Below are 15281 nucleotides of genomic sequence, written 5' to 3' on the forward strand. Positions count from 1 at the left end.
GGAAACATACCTTAAATCACCCAGCTTCAACCATGGCAATCGTGGCAGTTCTCTGTTAGCAGACCCTGTAAAATGATATAATAAGCTAACAAATTTCTGTAAGCACATGGGCCTTTACTCAACATGTTGAAATGTTAGCATGCTGATTATCTCTGTGCTTATGAAATATTCACTGAACAGCTCTCAGCTTATGAAATGTGAGGTTACACATTTCCGCCATTATCTGCAGTTGAGCTTTAATAGATTACTGTGGTAGCTCATTCCCAAAGTAATTGGCTCTCAGGCTGCAGAAGCTGTGAGTGATTTTGTTCAGTACATTTGGACAGAGCATCTGAGAGCATCAGAGCTGAGAGAGAGAGAGAGAGAGAGAGAGAGAGAGAGCATAAAGTTAATGTGTACACATATTTTTCATTCTATATATTAAATATATGTATGCTCCTACCTGTTTATATTGGTGTCATTTGTATTTCTATGAAAATGTTGATGCAGACAGAGAAAAAGCAACAGACAGAATGAGAGAGAGAGAGAGGGAGAGAGAGAGAGAAGGAGGAGTGAATGTCTGAAGGCTAAAAAGGACTTTAATGTGCAGTCTGTCAGAGCAGAGGCCATTCTAAAACACACACATTACTCTTTTTTAGGGTCCTCTGTTGCTAAGGGCCCTCTTTGTCTTCAGGCACACCCTCTTATTGCCATGGCCACCCATTTTTACTACACTAAAACTGTAAATACTGCCAAATCTGAGAGAAGAGACAAAGACAGAAAAGGGAAAGGTAAAAACAGAATCGCAGGCAGTAAGTGGGATTTCTGAAAGTAGACTTTGACAGGAACCAGTTGTCTGATCCACAATGCTGGGGGCAAATCTTCATTTTGGATCATGTCCTGAGGACAAAATAATGACCTTGCTGCAAGCTACAATCCAGAGACTACAAGAACTATTACATTCAGAGAGAAACAGTAGCACAGAGGCACCTGGATCAGAGTTTATCCAAGCTTCTGGGCATCCTCTTGGGCAAGGAGATTCAGCGAGGGCCGTTAAGAAAGTTCTCCATCTTTTTAAAGAGTGGAGTGAGTTACACACACACAGAGTAGGCTCCCTGAGAGAAGCACTAAGCACAACAGTACGCACATTCATGGAGCGAGACAGGCACGCAAATCATGGGCACATGCTCCCAAAGAGAGAGACTCAAGCAAAACAACTGGGTAAGTTATGTTGGTGAGAGAAAGTCATTCTTGTCTTTTCTTTCTTGCATGTACTTTTATTTTGTTTATTTGTACTCAGTCGCATGGCAACATAAAAGATTTCTGTGATGGATTTCCCTGCAGGAGCCTCCAGAGAAGGTAATTTTCACAAACATGTCTATATCAATGATCTCATTCAAAGTGTTTTGGGAGATGTGCACAGCATCGAGAAGACACTGGTTTTGATCACAAGTAAATTTGACAGAGCGATCACCATCATCTCTGGAGCAAAACTGCAAAGTACAGAAGCTGAGACAACAATGGACGATTTCATGATTCAGGATCTCATGATTCATTCAAAGGACAGACTATTCCTTCCACAGATATCTTCTAAAGAGCAATGTGGTGCTCAAAACACAAACACTGACCCAGAATACACCTCCTATGTTTCACTCCTTTCAGACATTCAGAAATGTGCCCTTCAAAGCAACCCGAATACCCAAGCAGAGACCTGTCGTGCGTTTGAGAGAAAGACTAGACCATATGAACTGCTTAATGAAAGCCCAATCGACCTTGTAACACAAGAAGAGGACAGGATTCTGTGCGAAGTCCTGAAGAGCCCAAGAAATGATGGCCATGGACGTCTTGGAGAGGATGTTGGAGAGGTGAAGAAAGAACCAGTACAGGAGGATGAAAGAGACAAAAATTCAGAGATGGTTGGCACAGTGGTTATGGAAGAACATACAAGCTGGACAGACAAGTGTATTACAGTAGGGTAAGTTATCTTTTAGTATTTTCCCTGTACAAGTGTGCCAAGCTGGAGACATCAGCTTGAGAGATTTCTATACATTTTCCATAGTTTCCATTGGTTACCAAATTCAGACATGTCTACCTTGCAATTTTCCTATTTGAATACCCATTAGTGTGAGACTCTTGGGATTCTGGATGGCATATGAGTTCATGAGATGTGACATATAAATCAACTTTTCACTTTCCCAGCAGTAAAAGTCTTGACTGTGCATTTTAAGAGATAACATTTTTCAATATTTTTTTTCACAGTTGTTTCCACATAAGTGTCTCATAAAATAAGGACAGAAATAAGTATTTTGTTAGGTTTTGTTCACACTGCAGTAAATGGTAATAGTTAATGAAGTCTAAATGGGAAAATAATAAATATAATGATGCATTTCAGTTGCAAGAATTGCTTATATTTGTTTTTAATAAATCAAAGAAAAAGCAGGATGTGTATCTCTTTTCGTAGGATTGAAGTTATTAGTCAACCTTTTGGTATGTAGAATCCTCCAATGAGCACCTAAAAGCAGCATTAATCCACATTAGTAACAACATCGAAGGGCCTATCCCAGAAACATTGGGTGCAAAGTGAGAGAGTGTGACGTTCCCCAGATATACTTCCAAAACTGGGCAACATGCACATAGAGGCAATTTAGAGTAGCCAGTTCGCCTACTGGCATGTTTTGGGAGCTAGGTGGGAGGAAACCAGAGAACTTGAAGGAAAGCTACACGGACACTGGAAGAACATGTGAAACTCCACACAGACAGTACCTCAGGCTTAGGATCAAACTGAGGACCCTGGATCTGTGAGGCAGCAATGCTATGCACTGCACCCCTGTGTCACACAGGCAATTTCACTAATCATATATTTCCTCAATGACAAAGTTAGACATTTGTACAGATACTTGATCATTTGTCATTAAATCAGGCAAAATTAATTTCCCGCCCTCAACTTTCCCCAGCCAACCAATAGATCCCTTGCGAGTTCAGGTCCTGGGTCTTCAGTCCCATCTAACCCATGTGTTAATCCGGACACTGCAGCAGTCAGTAACTGTATACCTACAAAGTGCCTCTATATGGTAGTTAACCTAATAAAACTTTACATGTAATGTGCAGTGGGCTTAGCAGACTTCCCAGGACGATTTTCATCTCATTCATTCATGTTTTTATATTTTCCTTGGCAGATCTGATCATTTGCACATGCAACATTTTAAATACGTGTTCTGAAGTAAATCTGGTTAAAACACTAAGAAAACCCCTTTTTCTCACAGTTTAACAGATTCAGCAAGATCTTCCTCCAAAGTCCTGTGCTATATAACTGCCCCCCTGGAAGTCACAAAGGTCATCACATGTAAGGCAGTGGACAGCCTCAGCTCTCTCATGGTGTCAGGGTCAGAGGAGCTGGTCAGCAGCGTTCTCAGACTTGAAAACTTCAGCAACATGAAGTGTCCCTTCCCACTTACTGTAGCTGTACCTTTTCGGGCTTGTTACCGCCTGAATTACCGTGAGGTTGTGGTGAAAGTGGTGGACCAAGAGCAGAGGATCAGTTATGTCACTCCGGCAGCCACTGAGGGCATCTATGGAGGCTGCAGGGTCTGTGAAAGCAAATTGCATTGTTCAGTTAATCAAAATCATGTCATCAACATCGATTTACATCAATGGATGTGTTTCGTGGTTGGCACATTAGGTCTGTGTTTTCTCTCAGGGTACATTCGCAGTGGTGAGGGTGTACACTCTTGGTGTATTCGTGGTCTTAGCCCGTTTGCAGAGGGAGACATTCACAATCCCAAAGAGAGGTCTGTGTCTCAAACTGAGTGTGGACTCCAGGATATGTCTAGACTATCCACCTGGATCTTTCATCACACCGGTGGTTGCCCAAGCAATGGTACTCTCACAGTCATGGACTAATCTTTTTCCATAGCATTTAAATTTCTAATTTATTTATAGATCTATAGATTTGTCATTCATAGAGATAGTCATACATTGCTACTTCCATGCATACTGTACATATTAGAGACCTAGATAGCCAGTTCAGGGTTATTCATTCATTCATCTTCACAAGTGAAGCAGGAATATATGGGCACCAGCCTATAGCAGGGAACCTTATTAGGTCTTTCAATTTATATGTAAGAACCAAATGTATTTTTCATTTCCTTCAGACAATACCTTATTGATATTCATAGAATGCTTTTTGAGAAAAATGTGCAAAGTCCATAAACCATAGTCTCTTTTTTCTTAGCTTCATAATAGAATTTTTTCCTCCAGTACACCCAGGTTGCCTTACTTGCTTAACTGAATTTAAATAAAAGTAGACTATGCACACTAATGTAGCTAGCTATGTTTGGAGAGAATATTGACTAGATATTTTCTATTCTCTAGATAACTCGGCTAGTCAGCCAGCACAGCTTAAACAACACTAGACAATAAATGCACAAGTTAAAGGCAGTTGTTCTTGTATCCTGTAAAGCAGTGAAATACACAACATTTAATTTTTTAGCATTCTCATTACATATTGTCCATAGATATACATTCGTCATACAGCACGTTAGGAATACCCGAATGGCAGTCTATTGGCTTCACATGGCTCTGTTCTCTACAACATTAGCTGTTCATTGTCTCTAATAATAGATCAGTTTTTTTTAAAAAAGCCTGTTTTTTTCCCTTTTTACTCCTCAGGTACAGCCTGTAGATGCTCTGCTCTTGTCTTCACTGAAGTGCAGAAATGATTCCTGCTACTTCATCCTCACTACTAGCCCTCTACTCTATCTGAATCACCCCTTGACTGTAAGCCCTCTACGACCTTTGACCCTAACGCTGCCCTGTCCTCCTAAACCTAAAAAGATGAAGACAGGAGAGGAGAAGACCTGCACTTACTCTGATAGCACAGCTCTTATGCCTGACAACATCTCATACCATCGGGTCAGGTAGAGGCATCTAGTGCCTGTTTCTTTGTTTGGCTGTAAAGCAATATTTTATTTTCAATAAGATAAAGTGATATAAGAAAGTAGAAACTCAAACATATTGAATTTTGTTAGATAATTATAGCATAAGGAATCTTTCACAAATATGATTTGTTTTATAGTTATCACTGCAATTTTTTATAAACCCTACAGTTCTGTATTATGTGTACTTTATTTACAAATAAGAGTTTTAAGTGCTTCAGTGAAGTCATCAAAAAAGCTGACTAAAGAGCAGCTGGTTGTTCTGGGCTGGAAAGATAATCACTGGAATGTTCTGGATAAAGCCACTGTGAGGAACTTGCAGAACGACCTTGTTTCTTTTGAGGTCTTGGAGAACTATGAGCGGTACCTACTCAACATTTTTACTGACAGCTTCTCTGTTTCCTGTTTACGTTTGTGCTGATGGAATCTTCTTCTTTTCTCCAGGCTGATAGTCCTTCGTCTCCTATCTTCTGTAAGACCTTCTTGCTTGCTGTTCTTTGCTGAGGAGCTGCAGGAGTCAGTGAGGACCTGTAAAGTATCCATAGCCATCCACAAAAGACAGAATGACCCCAGCAGTGTGGTTCTAGCTGTCCTGCCCAGTAGAGATCTGAGCTGGGGACTGGCTGAGCTCTATGCCCAGGCTTACTGTGGGTCTCCAGAGCAATCTGTTGAGATATCGATGAGGGAAGGAGAGCAGCTGCTGCTAAAATTCAGCGGCAACATTACCAGCACAGGTAGCTAAAGAGTCATGTTTGATCAGGTGTTGTGTTGGAGCTGTATGGGACAGTGCTGACTGTGCTCACTTTACATGTTATGCCCTTATCAATCAGCTTTCCCAGAACTTCCTTCATTGTTCTAGATAAACTACTGAATTACACCTCTACAAAAGATGCCTAATAAATAGGACTAAATAAATAAAACTGTGCTGTTATAGATGAATAATCAACAGCGGGTTATTGTGATGGGGCCTGACATGATGTGTAGTGGTGTTACCATCCCAAAGTTGATTATTTTCCATAAACAGCATGACCCAAAGTGTTTGCCAACAAATACAATTTTTATCTATTAAACAATGACACATCATACTTTTTATCCACATATTGTTATTATTTTGTCTAAAATGTAAACATGTAGCTTCTGAAGGGCGGTAGTAAATGAAAAAAAAATGAGAACAAAATAATAACAATTTACAAAGATCATCCTGTTCAAAAGTTTACACCCCCCTGGCTCTTAATGTATCGTGTTGCCTTCTTGAGCATCAGTGACTGTTTGCTTTTGTAATAGTTGTGTACGAGTCCCTCAGTTCACCTCAGTGTGAAAAGATGGATCTCAACATTATATAGCCACTGTTGGAAAGGGGTCAAATATGTAAATGATGGAAAAGCAAAGAATGTGCAGGACCTGGAGGATTTTTCTGAAGAACAGTGGGCAGTGTAACTGCTCAGGCCAAACAAGGGACTCATGAACAACTATCACAAAACATAAACACAGTCATGGATCATCCAAGTAACAAAACACAATATTAAAATCAAGAGTATGTAAACTTTTGAATAGGTTAATTTGTGTAAATTCGGTTATTATTGTGTCTTGTGGACTACATGTAAACATCTGTTATGTGAAATAGCTTATTCAGGGCAGTACTGAATAAAAAAACATTATGCATTAGTATTAACATTTTGCAGATTCTGCAAGGGGTATGAAAAGTTATGAGCACAACTGTATAGTTATGTTTAATGTTGTGGAATGACCATGAAACAAATTAGTTCCTGTTAACTCTTACATAATACAGCTATAAACAGGTGTCTCCTCATAGGCCTCTGTTCACTTAGAATTTTCTCTCACTTGAAGTTAATTAGACAAAAAAATGCAGATTTTCACGTTACAAAGAAACCACAGGACCCTCCATCCTGAAGAATTTCCAGTGTCAGAAAACATATAGTTCTCCTTCATCACCTCATGTTCGAGATCCACCTATGAGAAGGACATCCGTACCTGACCTCTGTAGAAGCATCCAATTGCACCAAGTCTGGCTGTGACAGATAGGAGCTTGTGTCCAATGCCAGGTAAGGGCATGCCCCTTACCTGAGTGCATATCCCTTGGATTAACCTCCTCTGGACATGTTTGTTTCACTAGCCATGTTAGCTGTGTCACTCGCTGCAAGCTGCCCATGCTCACACTGCTCGTTAGGCTGCCCGCCTCCTCTTAAGCCTTTTTTCCCCCTGTCCTATGGCTGCACGCCTTGGGGACCCGACTGAACTCTGTGCTTCGCCACAGTGGTGCATACTAAACCGGCTTTGGCTTCTGCCGCGGATAACCAGTTGCGCACCTGCCTGGCTGTGCGCGGTGCTCTCATCGCAGCTAGGGATTCTCATCCCTTTCTATGCTTCTTTTAAAAAAAAAAGCTAAATAAATCTCTCTTCACAGAAGGTTTTACCATATCAATGATTACTGATTAGGGCCTGGTGACTTAGTGGTTAACACGTTTGCCTTGCACCTCTGGGATTAAGGGTTCGAATCCTGCTTCTCCCCTATGCGCAGAGTTTGCATTTTCTCCCTGTGGTTCAGGGGTTTCCTCCTCCGTTCCAAAGACACGAGTTGGACGGCAATTGGCACTGCCAAATCGTCCATAGTGTGTGATTTTACATTGCAATGGATTGGCACCCTGTCCAGAGTGTCCCCTGCCTTGTGCCCTGAGTTCCCTGGGATAGGTGACCATGTGTAGGATAGGTGGTATGGAAAATGGATGGTTGATTACTGATTAATTATTGGCAAAAGTTTATTTTGTTTTATTTCTGATTACTTTGAACATGTAAACACACTCAATGACAAAGCATTTTCCAAGCCCCTCAGGGTAATGTAACATTAGTGTGAAGTGCATATACAGTACAATTTAGGTTCTTGTTTGGGTTTATGTGAGCATATGCATGTTTGTACAGGTGACCAGTGCACAGAGACTCACACACTCACATTTCACAATCAGAGGAGGAATTGGCTCTGTTTGCAGCTGAAGGAACTGGACCCATTTGGAAACTACAGCTCACCTCATTACAAAGGCACGGCTCTACTTTTCCAAATCCCTAAAGATCAGCTGGTATGGAGAGAAGACGAAGCAATTGTATCAGAAGATTATTGCTTAGGACAACCGGTCTGTAAGCTGTCACTCACACTTCCAAAGGTGAAATAATACAAACAAGCTTAGGTCCAGATAAACCTGCAATGCTTACAACGTGTTCAAATCATTTTTACTTCCATAAAGCCATATCCAAAGCTCTTGTGATTTATTTGAATTAATCTAGTGTGCTGCTTCTACCATTTTTTTTTTTAGCTGATTGTAAGATTCCAAGATAATTTCACTCTAGCTCAAAGAGATCCCAAAGAACATGTTATAACAAGAGTTTGCTATTGTCTTATTTTTCAGACTGTGAAATCTCTGTCTCGGCCAATCAGTGCAAAATTATTGCGGCATGATCAGGCAGGTGAGTAGAAATATTCAAATCCACCCTCTCTATGAATTTTTATTTACCCTCCTTAACCTTTTCTTCTGCCAGAACCCCTCTGTGACAAGCTGCTAGCCTGGCTCTGTAACGAGCTGTCCGAAGAAGATGCATCCCTGCTGGTCATGTGCCTTCGCCTGCGCCGTTCATCTGTCCAGCTGGCCCAACTCCGAGCTCCAAACAGCCTTGCATTGCAGATTTTCCACATCCTAACCACATGGAGAGAAGCCCTTCCTTCCCTCACACCAAAATGTCCTTTGCTTGCCCAATGTCTGACTCGCATCGGCAGGCCAGAGCTGGCCGCAGAGCTGCTGAAAAAAGATCCGGATGTGAACAGGAGTGAGAGGAGAGGTGCAGAAACACAAAGACCTGTAACAGTCCATGGCCCTCCATTATGTGAGATTAAGAGGAAAACATGAAATATGAAGTGTAACTATGTTTAGATATAAGCTATAGATCTGAAAGATTAAGTTTATTCTGTTCATTCTCAGTTAGAGAGTAATTGAGCATGAAATAAATAGATACAACTCGTTTGTAAGAAGGGTGAATATCTGGATATGGGATTGTATTGCTATGAGCGGAAATAAAAGCACTGATCAAGTGTCAATACACATTTCCTCAGACCTACGTCCATTAAAAACAAACCCAAAATGATGAAGTTGCATGACCAGACCAGCAGACGGCAGTGTTGTAACGCTAATTAAATTTATTTTCAAACGTTCAGACTCGAGCTTTACAATTTACTATCACATTAATAACGTGAATTGGCTCACTGTAATACGCCCCTGTGCTCTGTGATTATACGATCTAAATTAAATAAGTATAATTGAAGAGTTTACTCATTATCATAAATAAGCTGCAAGGACAGTTCAGACAGACAGTTCACCAAGTTCGCCAGTGCGCATGAGCACCTCAGCACTCCGCCGTCCGCGTGACTTTGGCCTAGTCGTGACGTCACTACATACGTGCCACTGAGGCACGAGGAACTGTGGATGCACAGGCTATTCAAAGCTTACCGTAATATTTCGATGTGACAGAGTGAAAACGTCAAACAGGAGTGGCAAAAAGCGGTTGTCGGGTTGAAAGTGCCACAATCTGACCTTTCAACCTAAGTAAACGACTGTATTCATTGAATTAGTTATGCAAAAAGCTGGATAAACTCTTTAGTATTCATATCAATTTAAATAACATCAGCATTCTCTGACGTTTCCCATCGTGTATTATTTATAACAGAATATATGAGCGATATTCCAGATTTATAATGACTTTTCCTGTTTCAGGAAGAAAGCTTTAATGGTACACAATAGTTTGGGATATTAAGAAACGTGTTCTGGAGCTTTTTAGCTCCGACATTTAAGCGCAGATCTTATGTGACGCGCATATATTAGGTTTACATCGGCCACTACACAGCCTCAAACATCGCGCCGGTTACGTCTGCTGTGAAGCAGGCATGCTGCAACGTGACAGCTGGGCCCCGTGCTGCTAGCTCCTCCCCCTCCAGCCAATCCGCGCCGACCTGGGCGTGAATAGGCTGGATTTGGGCGCGCAGGCAGCCAATGGGAATCGCGTATGCGCTCAGCTTGCAGTGGGACGCTCAGGAACGTGTACTACTGCGTGTCTGGTGTGGCACAGGGAAGCGAAAAAGTGTGCCACACAATAAGCACTCAGTTGCGACCTTGAAGCAACGCGAAGACCAGCTTAAACAAAATACAGGTTATAAATCGAATAGTTCTGACTTTTTTAGGACTCGCTGGAAACAGGAGGCTGGCAGTAAGAGACAACACTGCAAATCTACAGAGGTAAGGCCAATCGTTTTATTATCGTGATCATGAGCTCTAGTGATGCAATGTTTTATGTTGTCGAAAAGCTTTTGTCATTTTACTGGAAATCTAGATGTATTCATGTATGAGTGGTACTGATATTTCTGTTTCTGTGTGCCTGAGATGCTGAAACCACTGTTTAGTTCTTGTCACTATTTTTGGTGGTGTTATTTAGACGTATTTGTGTCACATTTCACTCCTGAAGCTAGTTTGAGAATGCGTCCTAAAGCAGATTGTTGTCAAAGCATGAAAAGGTAACACAGATCCTTCCCCCTTCTAGCCAAGCCTGCTCAGTTAACCAGTTTATACAGCCCATGTCAGCTCCACCTGCAGCACACCAGCATTAACAACCCATGCACACCCACTGTTCAGTAAATCACACATATCACATCACATATGAATATGCAAAACATATGACAACAGCTGGTTTTTATTGCTCATGGATGTGTTATGTGCAAATAATGATCAGATGGACTTTATTCTACAACCAGGAACATTTTGTCTGAGCAGGTTCGTTTTGCTGTTTGTTTAAAGCAGCTGTATGTAAAAACAAAAAAAAATCCCCCCCCCCCATGCTGGATCAGTTCCATGGGGTATTGAATGGTAGTTTAAAACAAAAAAAATAGTCGGTGAAATAAAAATCAGGAATAAATCTGTGCATCTAATTAATATAAACTGTTTTACAAATTTAAAACAAAAAGGTTGTTTCATTTAAGATATGATTGCATGATACTTGCAGCTATGGAATATAAGACTGAGGCTGGTATATTTATTATTCATTGCACAGGGGACTCAGCAATGTGAGTCCTTCAGGCTTAGTGTGTAATGATTTGAAAAGACACAGGATAGAGGCAAATATGAGTCGGGGCACCCTTTGACCCATGGAAAATTGTGAGAACAAATGGGTCATTTCCCTTACTTATGCTGCGTTTATGTTGGCTTGTAAGTGGTAATTCGCAGCTTGTAATGATGGAATTTCCCATCTCTGCATGTTTGACAGGCACAGTGAGAAACAAAACATGCCATTACAAAAGCTCATAAAAATCTCTTTTAACTGCACTTTTACAGTTACAGGCCTGAGTGGCTATTTGTTCTGTTCTACTACAGTGAACTTCAGTCATACAGCAGCAACAGTTTGGACTGAAATTGCAGTACAGCAACAACAGTGGACAATATCAAGTAGCCAGCCAGCTCAGGTTAGATATATGAGTGATAACATTGATGGTTATCTTCGCAAATCTGTGATTATTATGGTCAGTGTTGTAGAATAAACCAAGTACTGTCTGTGTCTGTATATTAATTGATCTGAAACCAATACTGCTATAAACACATTTAAAATAGAGAAGGGGGACTTTACACTGGGCAGCCATGATGATTTTATGTTGCTGTGTAAACAGGGAAGGACCTGATAGTTGAAAAGTTGAAGTTTGGGGGGGGGGGGTGTTTGAAGGCTGTGCAACCTCGCCTCAAATGCAGCATTTAATTAATAAGCAATTACAAAGGCAGGCTTACAGGAGACCGCTACATTCATCAGGAAAAACCTGCTGTGAACATGCACGAATTTGTCACTATGGCATTGACTGTAAACATAACACATGACGCACAAATGTGGTGCAGGTATGCAATGAGCGGATGACTAAATGTTATATGTTCATGTTTTGCAATTCTGTGAAAAAAGTGATTTCTTCTGTTTTTGTCTATATCTTTTAAGGCAACGTTTGGAAATCTAAAATACAGTTTTTAAATTAATGTTATTTATTGAAGCAAAAAACTTATCCAATACCAACTGGGCCTGTGTGAAAATGTGTTTGGCCCCGTAGTTACTAATACCAAAAATCTATAAAACTGCATTCATAATGGGGTTCAGCTGGACTAGACACAACCAGACATGATTATTGCAAACTCTGTTCAATCAAATCAACACTTGAATAGAACGTTTTCAACAGCATGAAGTTGGTTAAAAGGTCTTACCCAGTAACACACGATGCCAAAATTGAAAGAAATTCCAGAACTGATGAGGAAGAAGGTGATTGAAATACATCAGTCTGGGAAGGGTAATAAAACTATTTTAAAGGCTTTGGGACTCCAAAGAACCACAGTGAGAGCCATCTTCTCCAAATGGAAAAACTCAAACAGTAGTGAATCTTCTCAGAATTGTCTGACCTTCCAAAATTCCTCCATGAGCACAGCAATGACTCATCCAGCAAGTCACAAAAGAGCCAAGGACAACATCAAAGGACATACAGGCCTCTCTTGCATCAATAAAGGTCAGTGTTGATGACGCCACTATCAGAAAGACACTGGGCAAAAATGGCATACATGGAAGTGTGGCGTGAGGTGAAAATCACTGCTAACCAAGAACAACATGTGAATTTGAATTTGCTCATCTGAATTTTGCCAAAACACACCTTGATGATCCTCAAACCTTTTGGGAGAATGTTCTGATGAGTCATAAGTGGAACTTTTTGGAAGACAGGGGTCCTGTTACAGCTAGCATAAACCAAACACAGAATTCCACAAAAAGAACATCATACCTACGGTCAAGCATGGTGGTGGAAGTGTGATGGTGTGGGGATGCTTTGCTGCTTCAGGGCCTGGGAAACTTATAATAATTGAGGGAAACATGAATTCTGCTCTCTACCAGAAAATCCTAAAGGAGAATGTCCGGTCTTCAGTCCGTAAGTTGAAACTCAAGCGCAACTGGATTATGCAGTAAGACAATGATCCAAAGCAAATGTAAAGAGTAAATCCTGGTCCTAGAAGTAAGTGAAAGACTGATCTCCAATGATTTGATTGCTATGTCCTATACAATGAATTGTAAACTATATTAGATTCGTGCATCAGGACTGGGGCTCCTGCAGGACACAAAAAAAATCACCGCACAAATGACTTTCATTTGTGAGTTTGTAGACATAGTGGTGTGGAGTCAACTGCAGTTCGGCTTACTGCATGGTCATTATTTTCATCTAAATTCATATACTGAGTGTCTAAAAAAATTTGATGACGTTTGAGCTACTAAATATCCCAAATGCATTCTAAGAATGGCAGAGATTTGCTTTCTGAGTGCTATCATTCAATCTTTAGGAAATCCTTTAGGATCATTAGGAAATGCAGGGAAATGGCAAAACAATAATGAACATGGTGGAAAAAATGACTACCTTGTAAATACATCATATAATATTATTATTATTATTATTAATGGCACATTACAAGAATATTTGCAATGACAAGGTGCAAGTCATCAGGACAACTCAAATGCCAAGCAGATGATGACCTCGTGAGGGGCAACTTAATCTGCAGCTGATTGACTTTTAGACGTCAGTAAACCCTTGATACGCATACCAGCATGTGGGCTTTGTCGTGTTTGAACCTGAGTACTTCAGCGAGAGCTTCATAAACATGAGAATGCTTGCCAGTTTTACTCAAATCATGTTTGGATCCACTTATACATGTTATTTTTCACACGAATACTCTCTGTCCAAGACTCATATTCACCATTGCCTTAGGATGGTCTTAATTTCATTTAAGACAACCATTTCTTCTGTTTTTCCTAGTTCAGAAATTGCACTTGTTCAAATGAGAAGGGAAATTGTATTAGATGTAAAATAGGCAAAGAAAATATACACCAGATATATTCTTAAATTAAATATATAGTAGATTTAGGGCAGTGGTGGCTTAATGGTTAAGGCTTTGGACTGTGGACCTTTTGTTAATTGCACACAGGAGTCTTTTCAGTGCAACCTGTGACTTTTTTTTTTTTTTTTTTTTGAGTGAGGCTGTACGTTTGAGATAAGCACAAGGTTTCTGTAGGGGGAGCGAGCACAGGCGCGCGCACACACACTCACAGGCACACACACACACACACACACACACACACAATGTGTGTAAGTGTTTATATATAAACTTAAAAAACAACAACATTTCAACACACAAGAGGGTTTAGAATGGGAATAACATGCAGGAAACTGCATGACCAAAACTACACAAATGAACCATGTCAGTTTCTAAGTAGCTGCCACTGTAGAGCAGTAATCACAGTTTGATTACTACACACGGTGTATCTCTGGTCTTCTCTGTTTTACGCATGCTATCTCTGGAACATATCTTCTCACTGTTGTATTTTTTTTTGTAACGGACCAGCTGTGTCATCTTTTTAGTGCAAGTTCTTGGTGTTCAAATGAAGTGCATTAAAATTATTAAAGGTGGATGCAAGCTGTACTCGAACATGTCATATGACTCTCACAAACACAGGTGAGTGAATTCCTGGTGTGCGACAGCATCCACTGCAGCTTCTGTCCGAAAATGTCTCATCTCTAGCTTCTGTCTGATGATGACTGAAAATGAAATGCACATTCTTATACCATGTTCTGTCTGAATACTTGATTCTGATTGGATGGAAGGTGTGCGATCTGTATATGCACGGCCTTTTTGGTGAAATTCACCCCACAGACCAGCACTCAGCTGGTGCTCCGTAACTGTGACAGTCGCATCAATGTGCAGCATCAAGTATTTCATTTTTCTAACACTTCTGCAATACTGAGGAAATGGGAGCAGATAATGTCCTCAGAGTCAAGTGTATTTGGGCCACATCCCAAACGGCATACTATCGGTGTACTTTGTCTCTGTGAGTTTATGATTAACTAAGGGGTTTATTACTGTTAAGGAACAGTACTTAGTGAGAATTATGCTGTTTTTGGATGCAGCCTTGAATTTTTTTCTGAATTTATATTAACTGGCCATTGACAGCCATGAGATTAATCCACAGAGTAGAGAAGAGGACAGCATAAACAACTTCATAAAATGTTCCTCCTCAAGTAGCTTACAATAGCATTTCTCTACCAGAGAGGGCAACATTTTAGTACCTTATTGAGGAGCTTTAATATTTAGGATTATTACTTACTTACTTAGCCTGTGAGTAGGCAATGGCGTTTCTGGAATTCTGGGGTGTCATGAGCAAAACCCCATTCACGCCATTCACCAAACATCACGTTACTCTCACTGTTTCATTTGCACAATATTTGTATGAAATTTCTCTCTTTCTCTCTGTTTTTAG

The 15281-nt window shown here is 40.5% G+C and overlaps 2 protein-coding genes across 2 annotated transcripts in view; both read left to right on the forward strand.

The window, feature by feature from the left end:
- Nucleotides 1–356: 356 nt before the first annotated feature.
- Nucleotides 357–9187, forward strand: dthd1 (death domain containing 1). Its single transcript, XM_053630123.1, has 10 exons — nt 357–1200; nt 1324–1954; nt 3243–3564; nt 3677–3856; nt 4648–4897; nt 5054–5276; nt 5358–5647; nt 7851–8089; nt 8333–8390; nt 8463–9187. Exons 1-10 carry the CDS (start codon nt 846–848, stop codon nt 8825–8827), a joined length of 2913 nt encoding a protein of 970 aa, XP_053486098.1. The 5' UTR covers nt 357–845; the 3' UTR covers nt 8828–9187.
- Nucleotides 9188–9704: 517 nt separating this feature from the next.
- The window catches only part of per1b (period circadian clock 1b), a 30049-nt gene continuing 24472 nt past the window's right edge, over nt 9705–15281 (forward strand). The window contains exon 1 of the mRNA XM_053629237.1: nt 9705–10207. The gene's annotated coding sequence lies outside the window, so the exon portion shown is untranslated. The remainder of the gene's footprint in view (nt 10208–15281) is intronic.

This window comes from Ictalurus furcatus, chromosome 7, assembly GCF_023375685.1.
Source record: "Ictalurus furcatus strain D&B chromosome 7, Billie_1.0, whole genome shotgun sequence".
In the NCBI taxonomy this organism is placed as follows: domain Eukaryota; kingdom Metazoa; phylum Chordata; class Actinopteri; order Siluriformes; family Ictaluridae; genus Ictalurus; species Ictalurus furcatus.